The following is a 20,424-nucleotide window of genomic DNA, read 5'->3' on the forward strand; positions in this document are numbered from 1 at the left end:
AACCCTCAGCAGCCACCCAATGGGGAGCGCGAGCCCTGACCCGGAAGCGCATGGCGGCCCGTGGGCGGGAGGTGCCGCTTGGCGGGAGTAGCGTGTGTGGTGGCCGGCGGGGGCTGCGGAGGTGCGTGTGGGGCGGCCCGCCCGCTTCGGGATGGGGGGGAGGGAGCGCGGTGCTTTGCTCGGGCCGGCCCAGGAGTGGCAATGGCTGGGTCGTGGGGAGGGGGTGGGGCCATCTTCTGAGAGACTGTAGCAGCGAGTCTTGCTGAGATTCCCTTTCCTGAAAGAAAAAGCAGGGAGTTGTGTACGTGTCTGTGTGTGTGTGGGGGGGAGGGGTGGTTAACGAGCACCTGCGCGGCGCAGTTGGCCTAGTGGTGTTTGATTCCTTAGCATCACTGTTTTTATTATGATTATTATTTTTAGTTAAAGTTGATCTGAAGTTGGATTTCAGAGGCTGAGGGAGCTGGGGCTGTGCAGCCTGGAGAATGCTAGGCTCTGGGGAGACTGTGTCTGGAGGTGGGCTGTAACTTGACAGCAGTCTCTGTATCTGGAGGGGGCCGAAAGGAGCAGGGGTGGGCTGTTTATCAGGGTCTTATCAGGATCTGTTGTGATAGGACAAAGGGAAGTCATCTTAGACTGAAAGAGAGGACATTCGATGTGAGGGAATAAGTTTTGTTTACAATTGGAGTGATGAGGCGCAGGAACAAGTTGCCCAGAGAGGCAGTGGGTGCTGTGTTCCTGCAAAAATCCAAGGTCAGGCTGGTGGGGCTCTGAGCACCTGTTTTAGCTGTGGCTGTCCCTGCTCATGGCAGCAAAGTTCATCTAGGTGGTCTTTAGAAGTCTCTTCCAACTCAAATCATTCCATGATTTCTGGGAAGGCTTTAAGGAGGACTATTACAGATTGGATTAAAAGTTTATTTGGCCTTAGGAGCATATCTCTGTGAGTTATGACCTAATCAGAGAGCTCCTGCTCCAGCAGGGGGATTGAACTAGATGATCTTTTGAGGTCCCTTCCAATCCCTGACATTCTGTGAATCTGTGTCTAAAGTGTATACATTAATGGGATAGCATATCATGCTAATTAATAAACAAACATTGCAGATATGGGGAGCTTCTTTGTGTCTCTGTGATGTCCCCATCAAACCATGCTCTGGCTTGTACACTGAGACCTTCAGGTCATTAAGACAGCAAAATACATTGAGAAATTTAAAGCTATTTCTCCATGTTACATGCAGAAAAAAGTAAGTGATTTTTCAAAAGGTATAAGCTAATATAAAAATCTGCAATGGGGTTAAGGGGGATGATTCCAGAATCAGTTAAGAATCTAATCTGCTTTGACTGTCTTGGAAACTGCTTGAATAGAGTAATGCACTAATTCTGAAGGTATACTTTAGCTTCAGATGAAAACAAACTACTTTTGTTCAAGTACAGAAGCATAGTGGCTCTGCTCTGTATGCAGATGGGTTGCCTTAAGTCATGAAACCATGCTGAAATATTCTGCAGGACAGTGTTCTCATTTGCAATTTTGCAGCCTTAATTCTACTTCTAATTAGATGCCCACTGTCTTTTAAAAGGTTGTAACAGAGAAGGGAATCTGAAGGTAACAATGCATTTTTTATTTTTTTTTTCATTTGATTGAAAACTTAAGCATTCTGAATGTGACTTTTCTGCTGTGTAAGGTTAATCTCATTGTGGTCTTAGGTTGCTGGCAGTAGCACAAAATCTGCAGTTTCTGATGAAGTCTCCAGAAGTAGTTTTGAATGTATGGTATTTAGGTTAATTAGTTTAGTTAGTTCCTCAACTGCTGGAATTGTGTACTAAATATATAAATAGTGAGTTTAATTTGACAGTTTGTGTCCTTAAATAGAGCATTATAGGAATTGTGTGTGTGTGTGTGCCACAAATACCTTTTTTCTGTATGTGAATGTATAATGCATGTTTTTTTAATACTTTCCATATAGGAATGTAGACCTTCATCCTGGGAAATACACCACTTCTGTGATACCTTGATATAGTTCCCTGAAAATGAAGCAAGATTCTCTTAGAAATGCTGCTTACACTGTGGACTGCGAAGATTATGTGCATGTTATAAAATTCAATCCATTTGATAGTGGAGATGCATGCTCCCTCATTGCATATGGTGGCAATAATTACGTAGTTGTTGGGACATGCAGATTTCAGGTTAGTTTGTGTTTGTTGATTTTATTACTTTCACCCTGAAACTCTGACAGCACTTTTGCTGGTGAAGTCCAAAGCTGACTAAAGTTGCTTTCCTGTCTTCTCTTCTACCTGTTTTACCAAGGAGCACTGTACTTGTTTACTAGATTAATTAATTACCATATTGATGAATTTGGGATATTTCCTAAGAAATTTATACGAAGTAGTATAAAATTCTGTCTTGCTGGTATGCCTTAGAGTTGACTGCAGTGAAAGCAGGCCTGTTTTTATGGAAGATAACCTAGTTTTAGCAGTCACCAACATTTGCAAGAGATACTATCTGGGAACTTAAGCAGATAGCTTTGGAAACAGTAACTTCATATTTATAGCACAAATCTCTGATTTTTGAGCTCAGTATTGGACTCTGACTTCAGACTGCAATCATTTCATGGATTTCTCATGTATTTTCAGTAAATTATTGTAACAGGTACATTGAACTTTGAAAGCCTTTCCATTTCATATCAATCCAAATTGTTAGAAGTCATGAAGATGTTATTCTGGATTAGCTAACTGTCCTGTTTCTGTAGGAAGAGGATGTAGAAGTGGAAGGCATTCAGTATAAGACACTAAGAACATTTCATCATGGAATCAGAGTTGATGCTATAGCATGGAGTCCAGAAAGTAGACTTGATGCTTTACCTCCCCAGATAAGGTATGTGGAATAATTGAGTACAACAAATCTTTGTCATTTATCTGTTTTCACTAAGTTCTTAATATTGAACTAAGTATAAAGTGTATGAGTGGGATCTAAAGAAACTGCTAGTAAAATCTCTGAACATCATTAGAACACCAATTTCATTCTTATCTTTGGTTTGTTCTGTTTCTGGAGCTCCTTGCCTGCGCTCCTTGCCCTTCTCTCCATGCAGTGAATTGGCAGTAAATAGTATCGTTTTTTCCTTATTCATCAACTTACTGGATCTAAAATGTAGTTTGTCCTTATGTGTCTGGGCTTTTCTTTGTCTGTTGAGTGCAGGTTTTGTACGGCTGCTTCTGATAAGAAGTTAAGGCTATTTACTTCAGACCTGCATGACAAGAATGAATATAAGGTAAGAGCAACGCAATTCATTTCAAATATTTCTTTATTCTGTAGTGGAGTCTCACTTTAATATCCTGTGTGAGGTAGAGCTGAACTGTGGCAGATCCATCTTTAGCAGTCTTATGCATAATCTGAAGATATACTCTTGATGAGAATATTGTACAGGTAAATTTTAAATACAGTCTTAGAAAAGGTTCCTTTACATAGAGACCTGTAAATTTTTACGTTGTATTGGTTATTGGATTCTTCTATTGTTGAAAGTGGGATTTCTGAACTCTTTTACTGGGAGCAGAAAGTTGTAATGATACGATTTAATACAGTAGAAAATGTAAAGAGTACTGAGTTAAGTACATAACTGCAGACAGCTCACAGAACATGTCCATGGACCATCATTTATTTTGACTATATAAATATAGGAAATCTATAAATAAAGGAAATACCTATTTCTGATACATTTTTACTTCCTGCTCTTTCAGCGTAGTGTTCTTAAACCAGTTACGTACGAGATGTCTGGAAGGTCCTTTTGCTTTCAGTTTGCAACAGTCTAACCCAGGCCAACACTAGAACTTCTCAGAGGGATATCCTGTTTTGCTGAGTAGGAACACACAGCTTCCAGAGAAATAATCTGTAATATAATGTCACGTAAACACACCTTTGGTAATTCGTTAGCTTAAGCTTCTAAACTACAAGTTCAAATAAACAAGTTTATTCTATAGAGGAATTCTTTTAAGCTATTCATTACTGATTACAACGAGATTAAAAACAGACACTTCTAAAATAATTATTTTGAATATGCTTGATGCAATTATTTTCTAGCTTGCTGTCAATATTAAAACCAGAGAAGCAAAGGGTACAACTCAGTAGCAGTCTGAATGCTGGGTTTTTTTTCAGAATAGAATTTCTGTGATGGGTTACTGTTTTCCTAGTTTTGACAAGACTTTTTCTGGTGTCTGACCAAAACAAATGAAACTTTTAAAACATGCACTTCTGATTTAGGGGAATTTGTTACACAGTAGCTTTGACTGAGTGCCTACAAATAAATCAAAGTGCCACACTTAGGTTTCTGTTACTACAACAATTATTTTTTTTATACAAAAAGATTCTTTGCAGAATCTTTCATCTTTATGATTTCTTTCTAATGCAAACTACATGAACTTGCAGTTGTAAGCTTCAACTGCAAAAGTATATCCATTGCCTAATACATCAGGATGTTTTTTATGGCAGATAGTGAGTGTTGAGAACACAGAGAATGTATTAATATAGCAGGAGTTTGATGTGAGAATATAGTATTTAGACTGAAAGACCCCACCTATAAATTACAAGGGTTATTTTTACCAAAAAGGAAACGGTCATTATCAACTGGACTTCAGTTAAATTATTTAAATAAGATAACCAGTGTCCAATGCAGACAGAAGGATCATAAAAGTTTGTTTATTTTTTTCAGATATCATGGGAGCTTCTTTATTTTTGACACAACATAAGCCCCAAAAAGTCTTGAGTATTATGCAATACAAATAAATACTGTTGACAAGAATTTAGCAATAAAGTTATTAGTTCTGTTTATGCCAATTTTATCACTTGAACTTAATACTTCCTTAGTGAAGCTCTTAGTCTAAGTCTAAAGAAGTAGTAAAATTTATACTGTTACTGGATCAGGCTTGATCTAATGTTTAAAGTAATCATCAAACAGCGAATAGTGTAGATTGTTACCTAAACAGTTAGGATCCTATTAGTGAAAAAAGAAAAAAATCATTGTAGTGTGTTTATATTGATTAAAATGAAAGCATGTTCTGAATTTTTATTTTTATTTTTTATTAAAAAGTGGGGAAAATACTTTCTCTGGGTAATGGATGACCGCTGAACTATACAATTCTCATTAAGAAAAAAGTAACACCTGACCCCTGTGTACAGTATTTTCAAATCTCAGGTGTTCACAAGTATTCTGTGAGCTGTGCTGAGTTAATTTTAAGTAGTTTGATACAATTTTTTCTTAGTATTAGTCAACTGAAACCTCAGAAAAGCCATTTATGAGCCTAAGGTTGAATATTTTATGAACGCATGCAAGACTTTGATCCATTGTATGGTGCACGCTTTACATACAGGTACAAAATGTGCAAGAAAGCTGAAGGAATTAAGTGATTACAATTTGACTACAATCTCTGAACATTTTGTCTTCTATAGTAAACAATTAGTATGTGTTGCTTCTGGAGGGATAGGCAGAGTAATCTTACTTTTTTTGCCCAGTGGAAAAACTGTCTTGATGTAATTATCAACAAAGAACTTCAAGCATACTGAGTTTTCCATTACTTTGTCAACACTACTAATCCAAAATTTATGGGTTGGATCAACCCCAGAACAACAAACAAAAGGTAAAATACGACTGATGGATCTTTGTGAAATCTTTTCTTGTTCTGAGGTTTTCATTTGGAAATGAATTGTGGCTTCCTTCTGCTTCAAATTTTGTTTAATAAAAAGCATATTTCATCAGAACTGTGGATGTAAAATGAGGTAGAATGTTTGAATTCGGAATGCTGGAATTTTTAGAAGACTTGCATTTCTGTCTAAGTAGTTTAGCATCATCTAAGGGATGTATTCTTAAAATCCACAGGGTTTTATTAAAATTATGGCCAATTGGAAGAAACAAAGTTGACTGCTGAAAATGGCTTTGTGTTAAATTGATGAGGCATTCACAATTATTTAGAGGGGGAGCTTAGTTATTGTGCATGGTTTACAGATTTGTTATTTTTCATTTTTTATTGATCAGTTATGTAGCTCATTCTGAGTAACAAACATATAAGAGACTATTTTTTTTCCCTTTAGAAAGCTGTGGAGGTGATTGTTTTCATTTGACATTGTTTTCCTTTGTAACCTCTTCGTGTCATGCCATGTATGCCATTATGTAGTGGATATTTTTGTCTTCTTTTTATTTTTTATGATCATTTGCTGGGCAGAACAGAAGCAGCCATGCCTAGTGAAAAGGATGAAACAGGCTGACCTCTAATTTAAGTGAGACCATAATGAGAGAAAGCACATATAAGTCCTCAAGCTAACCAAACTGATCTTTATTAGCTACAGATTTTCTTATTGAGACCAGAGATGAATTATTCATATCTAGCAAACCATGCAAATGAATTTGAAAGTACTTCAAATTTTGACTTGACCTTAGGTGTGATGAGTTTTGCATACTCGCTTAATGCTGTATATCTGTTCTTTAATGTAGGTTTTAAAGGTACTGTAAAGCTTTAGAGATTTGTGATGTCCATAGAAATTTACAAAATGATTAAAAGAATGGAAAAGGAAAAGATGTCTTGGTTTGGTATTATGGGCAAACACTGGAAAGCTGAAAAGCTTTTGAAGCAGGAAAAAAAAATTACCAACTTTCACTAGAAACTGGCATTCTGCTTTTCATCCAGAACACAAGTTATATTGCTGTGTTGGTTCTCATTATAGGTAAACTATTCTTGGTACTTTGAAATAAGTATGTCATGATTAATAATTTCATCTGAGAACAATTGCACAGTAATAGTTCCCTTTGAAATGGCTTTTTGATACAACTATAAATATTTGGTTGTGAGTAACAGTTTACCTGTATGTTCACACCATGGGCGCTCATATCCTATCATTTGAGAATGGCTGATCTATTAATTTTACAGTAAGTCTGCACTATAACCAGTTTATCTTATTCTTCATCACAAGAGTATAAAGCAAAGAGCACAGGGTGCTATGTCCTTCTCAAATGTTTAACAGAAATTGTGATTAACTACTATGATGTTGTGTGGCTTCTTTATGTGTTCTTCCTCACTTTTGGTTTTCTTAAAGCCTTCAGCATGCTTTATCTGCTGTTACATGTTCTTCAATTGAGACTTTTTCACCTTTTTATTCTTTTGCCCTTTATCTTTTGATCCTTTGCCATCTGCTTTTGAGCTAATTTTTTGCTAATTGCTTGGGAAAGTAAATGTACTGGACAAATGATTGGTTTGTTGCTTGCTCAGGAAGAAGAACCCTCTTATTACTTGCAGGACTTTGTATTAAAAATTCTTATTCAGAGATGAGAGTTATCTACAAGTATCTATCTACAGAGTTCTTCAAGATATATAGCTTCTGTACGTTTAGTTCTTGCCTATCTTCCTCTCTTTGTCTGAGATTATCTTCTGCCTTCAAAATTCAGTGGTTAAAAATGGATATAACAGTTCTGAGGCAATCTTTCCTCTGTCAAACAAGAGCAACAAGCTAACCTTTATGATAACTTAAAGGATTAAGTAGTAGAGGTCTGTCCACCTACAGTGTGAATATATATGAGTTAACATATTTTAAAGATCTCCAGTTCAATGACAAATATTTTTTTTCCCCTTCCATATACTGCGATATCTTTATTTTAGAGTCACACATTTTCCTGTTGGAATTGTGTGGGCCTGTTTAACACATTGTTGATTGGTAGGACAATCAGCTCTAAAGTAAAAGTATTTCTTTTTGTCTGATTGACAGACATTTGATGGGCACTCAGATTATGTTAATGACCTGGTGTTTGCTCCTAAAGAGGGTCAAGAAATTGCAAGTGTAAGTGATGATCACACCTGCAGGTATGTATTTTGTTCAAAACATCATTGAAGTATTAGCATTGGCTTTTTTCCTGTGTTTATTTACATACTTGCTTATTTCTTTTTTATTACATGCTTTTTACACACAATTTTTATTAAAACTTCATTTTGGAAGGGAAAATCAGTCTTGTTAACTGGGTTATGGGGGTTTTCATTTGGTTGCTATGTTTTGGTTTCTATTTGGTTTATTTTCCAAAGCAATATTTTAAACTTAATAGATGAATGAGAAGACAACTGTTCTGTCTTTGAATTAGTGAGAAAGTTAATCTGGGGGGTACTGAAAAACACCTAAAAGATAATGCACTCATTGGTCACAGCCAACATGGGTTCATGAGGGAAAAGTCCTGTTTAACTAACTAAATTTCCTTTATATGCCAAGGTTATCCACCTAACTGACCAGGGGAACTCAGTTGCCCTAATCTTTTTGGATTCCTGCAACGCTTCGGCTACTGTTTCTCACAGTATCCCTTTGGAAAAAATGTCTGGCATGGAGCTATACAAAAATGTAATGAAATGGATGAACAAGTGGTTGAGGGATTAGACTCAAAGAGTTATGGCAAATGGGGTTATATTTCATGCGTTACAAGAAGTAGTTAGTTACTACAGAAGTTCTGCAGGGCTCCATTTTAGGACTTATTGTCTTTAATGTTTTCATAAGCGATCCAATTGCAAGACTTGAATGTACTTGATGTTTGCAGATAATGCTAAATTGGAAGGTGCTGTTGACTCCCTCGGCAGCAGAGAGGCCTTGCAGAGAAATGTTGATGAATTGGAGGGATGGGCAATCACCAACCACAGGCAGTTTAACAAGAGCAAGTGCTGAATTAAGTAGCTGGTATAGGGAAATCCTAGCTATGTGTATAGATGGGGATGGGAGGCTTGAGAGCAGCCCTATTAAAATGATTCTGGTTTTTCTGATTGATGACAAGTTGAACATCAGTCAGCAGTGTGCCCTGGCAGTCAGAAGGCCTAAGCATTCCCTGGGGTGCATCAGGCCCAGCACTGCCAGCTGAGTGAGGGACGGGATTGTTCTGCTCTGCTGTGCAGTGCAGCCTCACCTCGAGCACTGGGTGAAGTTTTGAGTGCCACAATATAAGAACGACATTTTAGAGATCATCAAGAGAAGAGCTCCGTAGATGGAGAGAAGTCTAGAGGGCAAGATAAATGAGGAGAGGCTGAGGTCTGTTGGATTGCTTAGCCTGGAGAAGAGGAGGCTGAGAAGAGACCTCATAGCAGCTGCAGCTCCTCACAGGGAGCACTGAGCTCTGCTCTCTGGTGGCAGCAACAACCTGAGGGAACAGCATGGAGCTTCATCAGGGGGCAGTCAGGTTGGGGGTTAGGAAAAGGTTCTTCACCAGAGGGTAGTGATCAGGGAACAGGCTGCCCAGGGTGGTGGTCACAGCACCAAGCTGACAAATTTCAAGAAATATGTGGACAACACTCTCAGGTGTACCATTTAATTTTTAGGTGGTCCTGTGTGGAGCCAGGAGTTGAGCTTGATGGTCCACATGAGTACCTTCCATCTTGGGTTATTCTGTGGTTATGTACACTGTCAGTTTCCCCTATGGGGACAGGAATAAAAAAGTCTTGAATAGGAGATAGAAGGCATGCACAGCTCAGCACTGAACCATGCATTCTCTATCCATCCATTCTGTTATCAGCTAAATCAAGTTTAAAACTAGTATTTACCCCTGTGAACTTGTCCATTTATGCAAACCTATTAGCCTTACGGGGAGTTGCAAATATGTCACCTAAGGGCAGTGTCCTACCAATACAATGGTACAGCCAGCTTATAATACAATCATTACAGTTATTCCAAACCCACGTTTTCTCTAATTGCAAATAATTAAATACAAGGGAAGCATGGTTAAATACTCTGAAAAACATTGATTAAGGTTTTGTAGTTCAAGTTTTTCCTTGTTAAAACATCCCGCATCCTCCAGTTCTCGTCGTGCACGTGAATCTATACCACTGCTGCTCTACATCCATAAAATGCAGCTCATAGGTTGGCAGCTGTGCTGTACAGGCTTAACAAGTCATTGCAATAGTGGAAGAACCTTAAGCACCATCATCTTTGACTTTTCTTGATATAGCTATGAGAAAACAAAAAGTTGTTTCAATTTAGGAACTATTTTAGGCATTCTCTGATTATGTGAAGTTATCGCCATATTGATTGCCACAGAAATGACCAGATAAGACTTGTGGGGGAGGGAAGAGGGGGAGGGCCATTTATTAGTTGAACTTTTTTTTTAAGTTAAAATAGAAAACAAAGGGGAAAGATCTTGTGTCTGCAGCAATCTGCTACCTGCTTACAGAAAAGGCAATAGCTGCTAGAATTATTTTGTGTGCAAGATTTTGCAAAGGGCAGATCATCAGCTGGTATAAACCACGGTCTATTAGCTTTAGCTGAGTTACTCTGTTCTCAAATTTAAAATCTAAAAGGCCTGAGATTTGTAAGTGCCCCTAGGGAATTCAGAAATAGTATTCTGACCAGTGGGCAGATTTTTAAGAGCTGCTTTGTCCGTATTTCCAACAAAGTCATTAGCAGTGAGTAGTAGAAATGTGTATGACTTTATATTCTTAGCTTGGTTTGATTTATTCTCCATTCTTGATATCTTCATTGAACCTCAACTAGTGTTGGGTTTATACAGCAAAGAGCTATTAGAGAAAGCGTGGCATGTTTAGTTTTATGAAGTGATCAGTGTTCCTGATATGAAAAAGAACTGTTTTAAAATCAGTAGGCTAATTGTTACTTAATTAAAAGGAAATACAACTAATTAATATATACTGTCAGGAGTTGAGCTTGGAAACCTTGAAATACAGTTATGCAGTAAACCATAAAGACTATGGTTAAAAGCCATGGGAAGGAAGTAACTTTTTTTTTTGTCTACTTGAGTTCTTTTTTTTTCCATTCATGCATGCAGAGCATGAAGACATTTTTTATTGAATTTAAAGGTTACACTCTCAAAACTAATGGAAAATGCATTCCCTCAGACTTACCAAAATCATTCCTTACTTACTGTGTAATCTGCTTCAGCAGTAATGTAAGAAGACAAATAGTTTTTCTGTCTGTGTTTAGTTTCTACCCTGAAATTTTTCTCAGGGTACATCATTTGTTAATACCTTTGGAATGAAGTACTAGAACAATTAGCACAAGAACATGGAGTTTCAAGTATTTCAGTATTATTCTGTCAGAGTTCCACTTCTGTGTCTTGAAATAATTAATACTGCATCTCAGTATGTACATTATGTACAGGGACATGTTTAGATCTTCCCTTGTTTTCAGTCAGCAGTAAGTGTAGCAACTTGTAGTGGATATGAGTTTTCATGTGTTAAACTATCTTGCCACAAGGTACTGCAACAGTGATGTCTTGTAGCTGGGATTTTTTTTCTACAAGTTGTTGGACAGCATAAATCAGATGCCTATTGAAAAGAGGGTGTGGTATTACATTCATTGTTTTTACCTATGTGTTGATACCATGTTGTTTTTATGTCCTTTTCTTGGTCTTGTAACACAAGAGCAGCTGCAAAGTAGAACTTGCTAGTTGAACTTTTTTTAAATTAAAACAAAAGACAAAAAAACAAAGGGGAAAGATCTTATGTCTGAAGCGATCTGCTGCCTGCTCAGAGAAGTTCTTACTTGAATACTACTGGTAGTTATTTTAGGTATTTTCTCTATTGTAAATCAGTATTAAACAAGAATGGGAATTCTGTTTATTGATAAGTCAAATGTGGTACCATGGAGCACAATTAACATAAAAATAAATAAATGTAAATGTGTGTTAATAAATATCTTGTATTTTAAAAAAATGGTAATATATTTCTTTTGAAAGTCACAAACCTGGTAATTATCATCTCATTCTTTTCCTTTAAATCTTGTTGATTTCTTGGTGTCATAAGAGCTTCTTCGATTAATAAGAAAAAACGTGGTAGCTTTAAGGAATATTACATTCCTTAATTTCAATTAAGCCTTACATTTTGAGAGCATTCTGTGTTTCTGTTATGCACTGAACATTTGTGTTAGGTGTAGAAATGCCTGCATCCCACTCTGCTAGTAAGGACTTGGTGAGTGGAGCCCTTTGTGCGCCATTCTTTAAAAATAGATATGTACATGTCTGAATATTTTTGCAATATGCTTCTGCGGGGATTCATATATAAAAATGTTTTTTTTTTTTCTGATACTTAAAGCTCTTGTAAGAAGTGTTCAGGATATGTTTAGAAAACACAACGAGCTTGACGCTGCTTAGCTGTTGGTTGGTAGTTCTTGACACTATCTTTCTTGAATTACCACAAAAGAAATATCATCCTGTTAAAAATTATTAGTCTGATATGCATCATAAAAATGAACGTTACATTTAAGCCACTAAGTGAGACTGCAGAGTTGGATTTTGAATCTAATTGATGATTACCTCATACTACTTCCTCACTGAAATAGAAGATTTACTGTCAGTATCAGGACATAAATAATGGCAGCATGGCAATTTTTTATGGTCACTTTTCATGGAAGTGGTCATAGTCCCACGCCTGCTACAGTTTGAGAAGTGTTTTGATAGAGCTCTCAGAACTATGGCTTGAATTTTGGGTCATCCTGTATGGAGCCTGGAGTTAAACTTGATGGTCCATATGGGTCCCTTCTAACAGGATATTCTGTGATTAGAAAATTAGATTTAGTTCCTATTTAGACATTCGTGGGGGAAGGTTTGATAACCACTGGAAATGCCATTAGCTAGAATCACAAAACTTACTGTGCTGTTTTTGCTGTGTTCTTTTTATGTTTTACGTATATTGCATAGGTCTTTCACTAGACAGTAGTCAGGAAAGACAGTGATAATTCTTATTTGCTGCTTTGTTTTTAGTCATGTGGGTTTTTTTTAATTTGTTGTCAGCGCTTGTTGCACCTGTCTTACCTTGTTTCAGTTTTTGGTCATATTGAAAAGTTGCCATTCTCACTTTAATTCTTCTTCCAAATTATTATTTGTTTCTTCTGTATCTGTAATGTTAGTGCACTCAGTTATGGATTGCAAAAAAAAAATAAGCAAAACAAGTAATCCATGTTATTCTATCTTAATGTGTTTGTTGTGGCAGAATTCCCCATGTCCCTTCAAATTATAAATGTTGTACCAAAATGCTCATCTTTTTAGAGGTATGCTGGTCACATTTATCAAGCTACTTATGCATTATAATTGATGAGAATAAATGAAGGTCTTGGATTATTTTTAGCACTTTAGTCTTTTGCTTTGCATGCTTTTTTGTACGTATCCCTGTCTGTTCCCCGTATGAAGTCATCCATGATTTCTGTTATATCTTACAGTCGTGACCCAACTATTAACCAACAATTTTGGTTGTACTTTACAATCACTATGCAAATATGAACCAGTCTCTTACGATAGTATCCAGTCAGCATATAAAAAGAAAAGATACCACTATCCAAATGTAATGTTTGCAATATTGTTTCAGTCTGAACTTAGGTATGGATGAATAAGCCTTGAGTTACTAAATTTTAAAAATGTTCAGAGAAATTTATGAAATGGTACCAATTTCCTGTGTGACATGTTATGACCTACCTTAAGGGTCACACAGTCCTAGAATGCAGTCTAGCATGTAAAATGTTTTAAATATAAATCATTGCATTTGATTTGTTTGGCAGTTACCTTATGTTCTAGAAACTCACTGACAAAATAATAGTTGAATTTCCAGTAACGATCAGCCCTCAGAAGCATTTAGTGGTCTATGTTGATACCTCAGAACAGCTAATTCTTTTTGTTGTTGTTGAAAAAATACAACTGGAGCTTTATATTATTGCAAAAAATAGTGCTCAGTCTCTGCCTTTGCAATTTTAAGAGTATTGCAGAAGTAATACTAGCGTGTGTTAGTCTCCCTTAGTCTGAGTATTAGTGAAGAACAGTCAGCCAAGATGGCTGAGATGGTGCACATGCAGTTCCCATACCTCTCACACTTCTCCCAGTGCTGCAGGACATGATCAGGACTCCATCCCACAGTTAGCAGTGGAAAAACTGATCAATGCTTGCATAGCCAAGTAAATATTAGAAGAAGCTAGAGAAACCATGGATTGTAATGCTGAATTTACGTCTAAAAGATTAAATTATCTACTTCTTTAATAACATCAGTGTTGTTGTTTTTTTTACCACCAAAAAAAGTGATGAACCTGGGTCAGCTTTCTGATAAACCATTTATGTGTTTATTTCTTAAATCAAAAGTAATTGAAGGAAATGCCCTTCCAGCACAAACTAAGGAATTTGCATGCTGAGTCAGATGGTTAGGACAGTTCTGCACAGAGGACTACTGTTAAGCAACACAGATGAATTTCCACTTCTCCAAGTGCAACCATTTCTGTGGTACATTTGGTGCAGTTTACTCAGTAGGTTGTTCTGCTACCGAATTCTACTACAGATTCACTTAGTTGGGCAGTGAGTTCCTTCATTTTTTATAAAAACTCAAATTCTTTATCAGTGAAGCAAAATGAATTACTTGAAGCTATCCATTACACCTTTGTCTTACAAACAGCGAGTGGCAATTTTTATGGTTCCTCTTGAGCCTTCTATTCTTCCATGTCTGGTTTTGTATTAGCTTAAATATACTGCAGAATATGATTTCTCAATTTGTAGTTGTTTAAAACTAAATGAATTTACTGAGCATATGTACAGATAATTTTTGAGGCTTTCCATTATTCCAGCTTTGGCCTTTATTTCAGCTTTGGTTATTCGAGCTTTTCTTCTTTGAAATTATTAAAAAAATTAGAAAAAACAACAACAACAAAAACACCCACAAACCCAATACTGAGACTGTTCAGTAATACTTGATGGAGGGAGAAGGATCAATGCAAGGATGATGTAATGTAGAGGAACAAAAAATAAAAAATTTGGGGGAAAAACAGACAGTAGTTTGTTTTGGTATAAAACATGGTAATGTTAGTGAGGTTTCATGGGGTTTGAATGTAAGCCAAGAGGTTCAGTCTTTACAGATTGATTTATGCAATAGTTTGGAGAAAACTGAAGTGTTTTTGTAGCATCTGTAGCTGATTTGGTTATTACCGAGTAACCAGAACTCAGTTTAGCTAACACATTGGTCTTTGCAGATTTGTAACTTGTGTTAGTAACTAAGAAATATTTTGAAGTGTTAATTATATGTATTTTAAGAATTGCATTTTAATGTTCTGTAATGACATGGATGTGATGCCTTCAGTCAAGGATCTATTTTGACGTGCGCTGTCTGTTTCTTTCCAAAACTAAATGATATCATGTTTTTTTTCTTTGATAAATAAAGAAGGAAATACATGTGGGGGGGCATTTATCCTTTCTTTCCTTTCTTCATCTTGTGTTTGTTACTAGCTATCTCAACATTCTGACAAAAAGAGATACTTGTTCAGCATTTTATAAACAACAAAGTTAGGGAGGTAGAAAGCATAAATTTCTGTCTTAGCACCTAATAACCTCAATCACTTCAGGGAAGGAAACATGATGGCATTCTTCTTTGGCCAAAATGATTCACCATCTTCTGTTATATCATAATTTTCTCCCTGCACAGTAAATACACATGCGAAGTGTTGATTTGACTTGGACAAATCTACAAGGCAAAATTTCTGGCAATAGAAGAAAGTATTGTATGTTTCTAAATTACCTAATCAAGTAGATATTTCATTTTTTAAACAGTTGTCAGGTTTTTGTTTTGACTTTTTTTTCAGTAAGGACACTGATCCTTCAAGATTAGAGACTGTATTTTCTACAGAGAAAACAAATATTTGATCTGTTGTGGTTTGGCATAAGAAAATAACATCATTCATTGAACATACTTACTTTGTTCCCATATATTTTGTCTAGACTTATGATGTATTATTTAAGAGTTTTTTGTAATCTCTAAAATATAGTGCTCTAAGCACCCTGGTGAGATATAAACTGAAAAAGTCTGGAGGAAGTCAGCAAAAATCCTCTAGAATCAACAATAATAGTGCGTGGCCACTCATCTAACTCTGATGAGTGAGCAGAGCACTGTGCTTAAAAATGTGACTGTTTCTAAGGTTTTATGTGTCAGTGAGGATGGATAGTTGTATATATTTCCATGTGAAAATGCATTTAATGGTGTAGAGCCCTGTACTTTAAGTTGATGTACACAGCTTTATGCTGATTTTGTAGGAATAGAGGCAGTTGAGCAGTAGCTGTGGGGGTAAATAGTCTCTGTTTGGGTTTTGTTACATTTTATAAACCCAGTAGCTTCATGCCTCAGTGATGCTTATTTGGAAAGTATCCAAAGAAAATCCAGTCATCATCTAAGCCAGGTTTGCTGTTTCAACATATGCTTCCCTGTCAATCCATGTTACTGTTGTCCATTTTTATTTTTCTTAGTATTATATATTTCTGCCTGATGCATACTGTAGGTGCTTCTAAAGGAAAAGACTAAACTGACTTGCATGATTTATTTGTTGAAAGCTTGCCAAGAACCATTGTAGGCAAGTGTACCTCTGCCACAGATCCTTTTGCTTGCCTTAGCTTCATTTTCAATTTCTTGTATTTCCACTATTCAGTTTTGTCCTACCAGGAAAGAAATGAAAATGTATGTAGTATATAAGCAAAATACGTTAGTGCATTATCTTATCTTTTTCATGATAATGCAGATGATTTAAATTGCTTGGTACTTAATTCTGGGTTGTTTGTATCAGCTAGACCAAAGGTGATCTTCCCACTTTATGGTGCTGTCTGTTAATTGTGCCATTGTACAAAGGCTGCAATATTGACCTGTGAATAAAGAGAGAAAGTACATCTAGATTTCATGCCTAGACAACTAAGATTGTCAAATTATTTGAATGTTGCCTTACCATATAGAAGGTGTGTGTCCAGTTCGTATTTTTTAAAAGATGTTGTCTTCAGCACTGCTTGCTTTTGAAGACTTTTAGGCAAGAGTATTAAACATCTGCACATTTCATTCTACATGTTCTATCAGATTACTTTCTTCTTGAGGTGATAAAAAGCACAAGCAGTGTTTGTTTTGGTCACTAACTTCCGTGAATCTTTTGAGGCACAAATTTTAATGCATTAGCATTCTAATACATAATTTAATACTTCACTTTTTTTTCTTTAGGGTCTGGGATTTGGAAGGAAATGAGAAGGCCTGTTTTGGTTTACGTTCTCCTGGAATGAGTGTTTGCTGGCATCCTGAAGATGAATTTAAGGTTGTGCTTTGCAGCTCTTCATCACTACCACCTTAATAATAGCAGGAAATTTTACTTCTCTAAAGTATGAATTTTGATGCTATACTAAAACTTAAGTGGCTTAAGTCTGGGGAGCTTGTGCACATTATAATTGGGTATTGGTAGAATCCGCTAGCATGAAGTCCCTGTAAATAACCTCCCATGCTTATTCTTCTCTTTTTACCCTGAGTCTCTCACCCCTTCCATCAGAAATGCTCTTTCTTGATTACGTGCATCAGTTATTGTTCATTACTATTCTGCTGATTGCATGTTAACTTACAGTTATCAGAGAAAAGTTTCCATTAGTCATGGTAACAAGACTTACCATAACAGGCTCCTGTAAGGCAAGCCAAATATCTGTTTGAAATTACCAAGAGACTTTTTGTATTGTTTATCTTGCTTGGAGTATGTGAAACATGCTGAAAAATCATATAAAATTATGATTCTGTACTTATCTGTTTATTGCACCAGGAAGAATTGGTCTGTTGATGTATACCAAGTTATATGGCTTCATTAATGGTCTAGCCCTTGCAATCTAGGATTTATTACTTTCTTTTGTGTCAATAACTGCCTTAAGGCGCTGCACATAGTTTTTCAGATTACCATGAAAACACACACTTCTAACAGAAAAAAAAGCAGTCGCATCAGGTACCAGAATAGTTTAATAACAACAAAGGATCTATATTCTCCTTATGCTTGCCACCAATATATGGTCCTTACTAAGAAAACTAGAACTGTTGATTCAGGTAGCATCAAAATTGAATGCTTGCTGTTGTTTACTACTGGCCAGTGTTGATAAACAAAATCAGTTAAGTGTGAATCCAGGTATTACAGTTACATTGATGGGCATCATTTCATTGAACAGCACTCTCTCTTTTAGTCAGTTCCTTTACTCAGAACAGAAGTGGCTGAGAACTGGTGCTGCTAAGCACCAAAACATATATACGTATATGTATGTAAATATAGATAGAATCATGTAATCCCTATGCACAGCGCGATAGGAGTTTAATTAAAAGTATAATTTATAATAATATCAAAAACCCATTTTAAGTCCAAATATTACTATGTCCTTGAAAGTACTTTGGGTTTGCTCTAGACTAGAAAAGATTAAAAAAATTCTCTACATGTTAAGTTTACAAGACTCTATTATTTCCTCTTACAGCTGATGGTAGCAGAGAAAAATGGAACAATACAATTCTATGATCTAATTACACACCAGGCCATTCTCTCCCTAGACTGTGAACAGACACCACTGATGTCAGCAGACTGGTGTTTAAAGAACACTCTCAAAATTGGAGCAGTTGCTGGAAGTGATTGGCTAATCTGGAATATCAGTTGTTCCAGGTATTTTTTTACGTGTAGGGGATTGATTTCTTTATTCACTCCTTAAGTGTCACATGAAGAGATGCAACTACTTTGCTAAGGTAGCATTTAATTGCAGTATGTGTTACATCACCTATTCGGTTAATAAATATTCATCAGAAATTATAAAATCAGTACAGGTCATTTCCTGCCATTCTTTTTCATGCTTACTTCTATCTCTTAAATAACATGGTGTTTCTTTTTGTCCATTTGAGACAGCATCTCTCCTGTTTGCAAAGTTTGTTTATTAACATTTAGTTCTAAGTCATAAATTCGTAGTTGTTGAAACATAATAAAGTCACTAATGACTTCATTTTTCCTACTCACAAGTTGAGATGTAAACTACAGGAAAACTCAAGTTTTCCGTCAGCTTCACAAAGAGTAGACAGTATTTCCCTTTCAGTGTTTAAAATGATTGTTTTGATATTTACAGTATGATTTGTAGTTGTTTGCAGAATGTTTTTTTCAATGGAATGTCTCTTTTAAAGTTATCCACAGGATAAGAGACCCGTCCACGTTGATCAAGCCAGATTATTCAGGTATAAGTGTTGTCTCAATTGTGTGATTTTTCTTTTTCATATAAATCTGTGTGTAATCAAGTAGTTGTGAGTTTGGGGGCAGTTGTGTCTCCTAAATAATTTTTTAGGGGGACCTGGTGTATAAGCTTTCCAAAAGTTGTGAATGACTGATTTATTTTTTTTTCTGTTACACAATAACATGCACGCAGGAGTTTTGGTAGTAAATCATTTACGGGCCATTCCTCTGAATTTCTTTGTCATCAGTGGAATATCTGATGGCTTCACACAATCCAAAGTGAGAAATCACCAGTTCGTGTGCATTTCTGATAGTCTGATAAGGAAATTTGAAAGGTACATGCATTTTATTCATAGGTGGTCTCGAGTGAATGAGCATCTGTTTGCAACCATTGGATATCCAGGAAAGGCAACTACTCAACTGCTCATTCATCATTTAGGACATCCCCAGGTAAACAGTTGAATTCAGCTTTTGGGTGGGATTGCATCTATTCCTTTCAAACCAAACACATAAATAGCTAAAAGATAGAACTGGAAAATAGCCAAAGCCATCCAGATACACTGCTTGGCCTATTTGTTTTATTTATTATCTCATCCATGCTATAGAAAAATCGCACTCCATATTTAGCCTATTAATTAAAAGGCTGCTTCACTTACCCTTTTTCTTGGACTCGTTTATTCAAAAGGGGAAAAAAATCCCACACATTTAGCCTGTTATTAATTTTTTCAATATTTTTAATTCTAAAGATGCAGAAATCAAATAGTTATGTATTTTTCAGCTTTGAATTAACTATATTATTAACAAAAATATATCAAGGCAAGGCACGTGAAGCACAAAGAGTATTTCTGATTTTGTTGACGTTAGTATACATTTACAGAGCTTACAGTGAAATACATCTCTTAACGTAGTTAGTTGTGACTATGCTTAAATAGCAGGAAATAATTTCATTAAAAAGATTTCTAGGTTTGAAAGCTTGCCTATAAAGTAATAGTGTTCTTAAAAGTAATGAAAATAGTTGAAAAACACCTGATGAAGTATATTCCTACATCTTACTTAAATATAGTAAGCAGTTACTACATCACAAGAAAAGACAATCAGTTTTTTCACTTTCAATTCTGATGTATTTTAACTGTATTTTTTTAAGTAGTATTACATATACAAAGTTGCATGAACAAGGTCCCATATATGTGGTGTTATGTGATAAGCTGTATTGAAACTTCTTCTTTTTTCTTCTTCTCTTTAAGCCCATTCTTACTGGTACTGCAGCTGTAGGATCTGGATTGACATGGCACAGAACTCTTCCATTATGTGCAGTTGGAGGAGATCATAAAATTTTCTTTTGGGTAACAGAAATGTAAAAATAACCATTTGCCTTCAATATTGAACTTTACAGTATGATATCTTTTTCATAATAAAACCATGAATTTGCTCTTTGGGTTGGTATTTATTCATTTGCAGAACATAAGAAAAAGTAAAAT

General features: G+C 36.0%; 1 protein-coding gene across 2 annotated transcripts; it reads left to right on the forward strand.

The window, feature by feature from the left end:
- The first annotated feature begins 63 nt into the window (after positions 1-63).
- On the forward strand, positions 64-20,373 carry NUP37 (nucleoporin 37). Of its 2 annotated transcripts, none has more exons than XM_065743130.1 (10): positions 64-121; positions 1,959-2,178; positions 2,742-2,866; positions 3,188-3,260; positions 7,736-7,830; positions 16,942-17,032; positions 18,213-18,394; positions 18,901-18,951; positions 19,303-19,396; positions 20,191-20,373. In XM_065743130.1, exons 2-10 carry the CDS (start codon positions 2,023-2,025, stop codon positions 20,302-20,304), a joined length of 981 nt encoding a protein of 326 aa, XP_065599202.1. In that variant the 5' UTR covers positions 64-121; positions 1,959-2,022; the 3' UTR covers positions 20,305-20,373. The 2 variants fall into 2 exon arrangements, with proteins under 2 accessions (XP_065599202.1, XP_065599203.1); XM_065743131.1 differs by lacking the exon at positions 64-121 and adding an exon at positions 879-1,238.
- Positions 20,374-20,424: the final 51 nt, after the last annotated feature.

The sequence above is a fragment of the Cyrtonyx montezumae genome, unplaced genomic scaffold (assembly GCF_038088225.1).
Source record: "Cyrtonyx montezumae isolate F1298 unplaced genomic scaffold, pur_monq_1.0 scaffold_3, whole genome shotgun sequence".
Taxonomy (NCBI): domain Eukaryota; kingdom Metazoa; phylum Chordata; class Aves; order Galliformes; family Odontophoridae; genus Cyrtonyx; species Cyrtonyx montezumae.

What these genes read in the sequence shown, in the direction of transcription:
- NUP37 (XM_065743130.1), top strand. Translation starts at nt 2,023, where the DNA reads ATGAAGCAAGATTCTCTTAGAAATGCTGCTTACACTGTGGACTGCGAA. An exon ending in TTGGGACATGCAGATTTCAG is followed by an intron (nt 2,179 to 2,741) that starts GTTAGTTTGTGT and finishes CTGTTTCTGTAG; the next exon opens with GAAGAGGATGTAGAAGTGGA. An exon ending in GCTTTACCTCCCCAGATAAG is followed by an intron (nt 2,867 to 3,187) that starts GTATGTGGAATA and finishes TGTTGAGTGCAG; the next exon opens with GTTTTGTACGGCTGCTTCTG.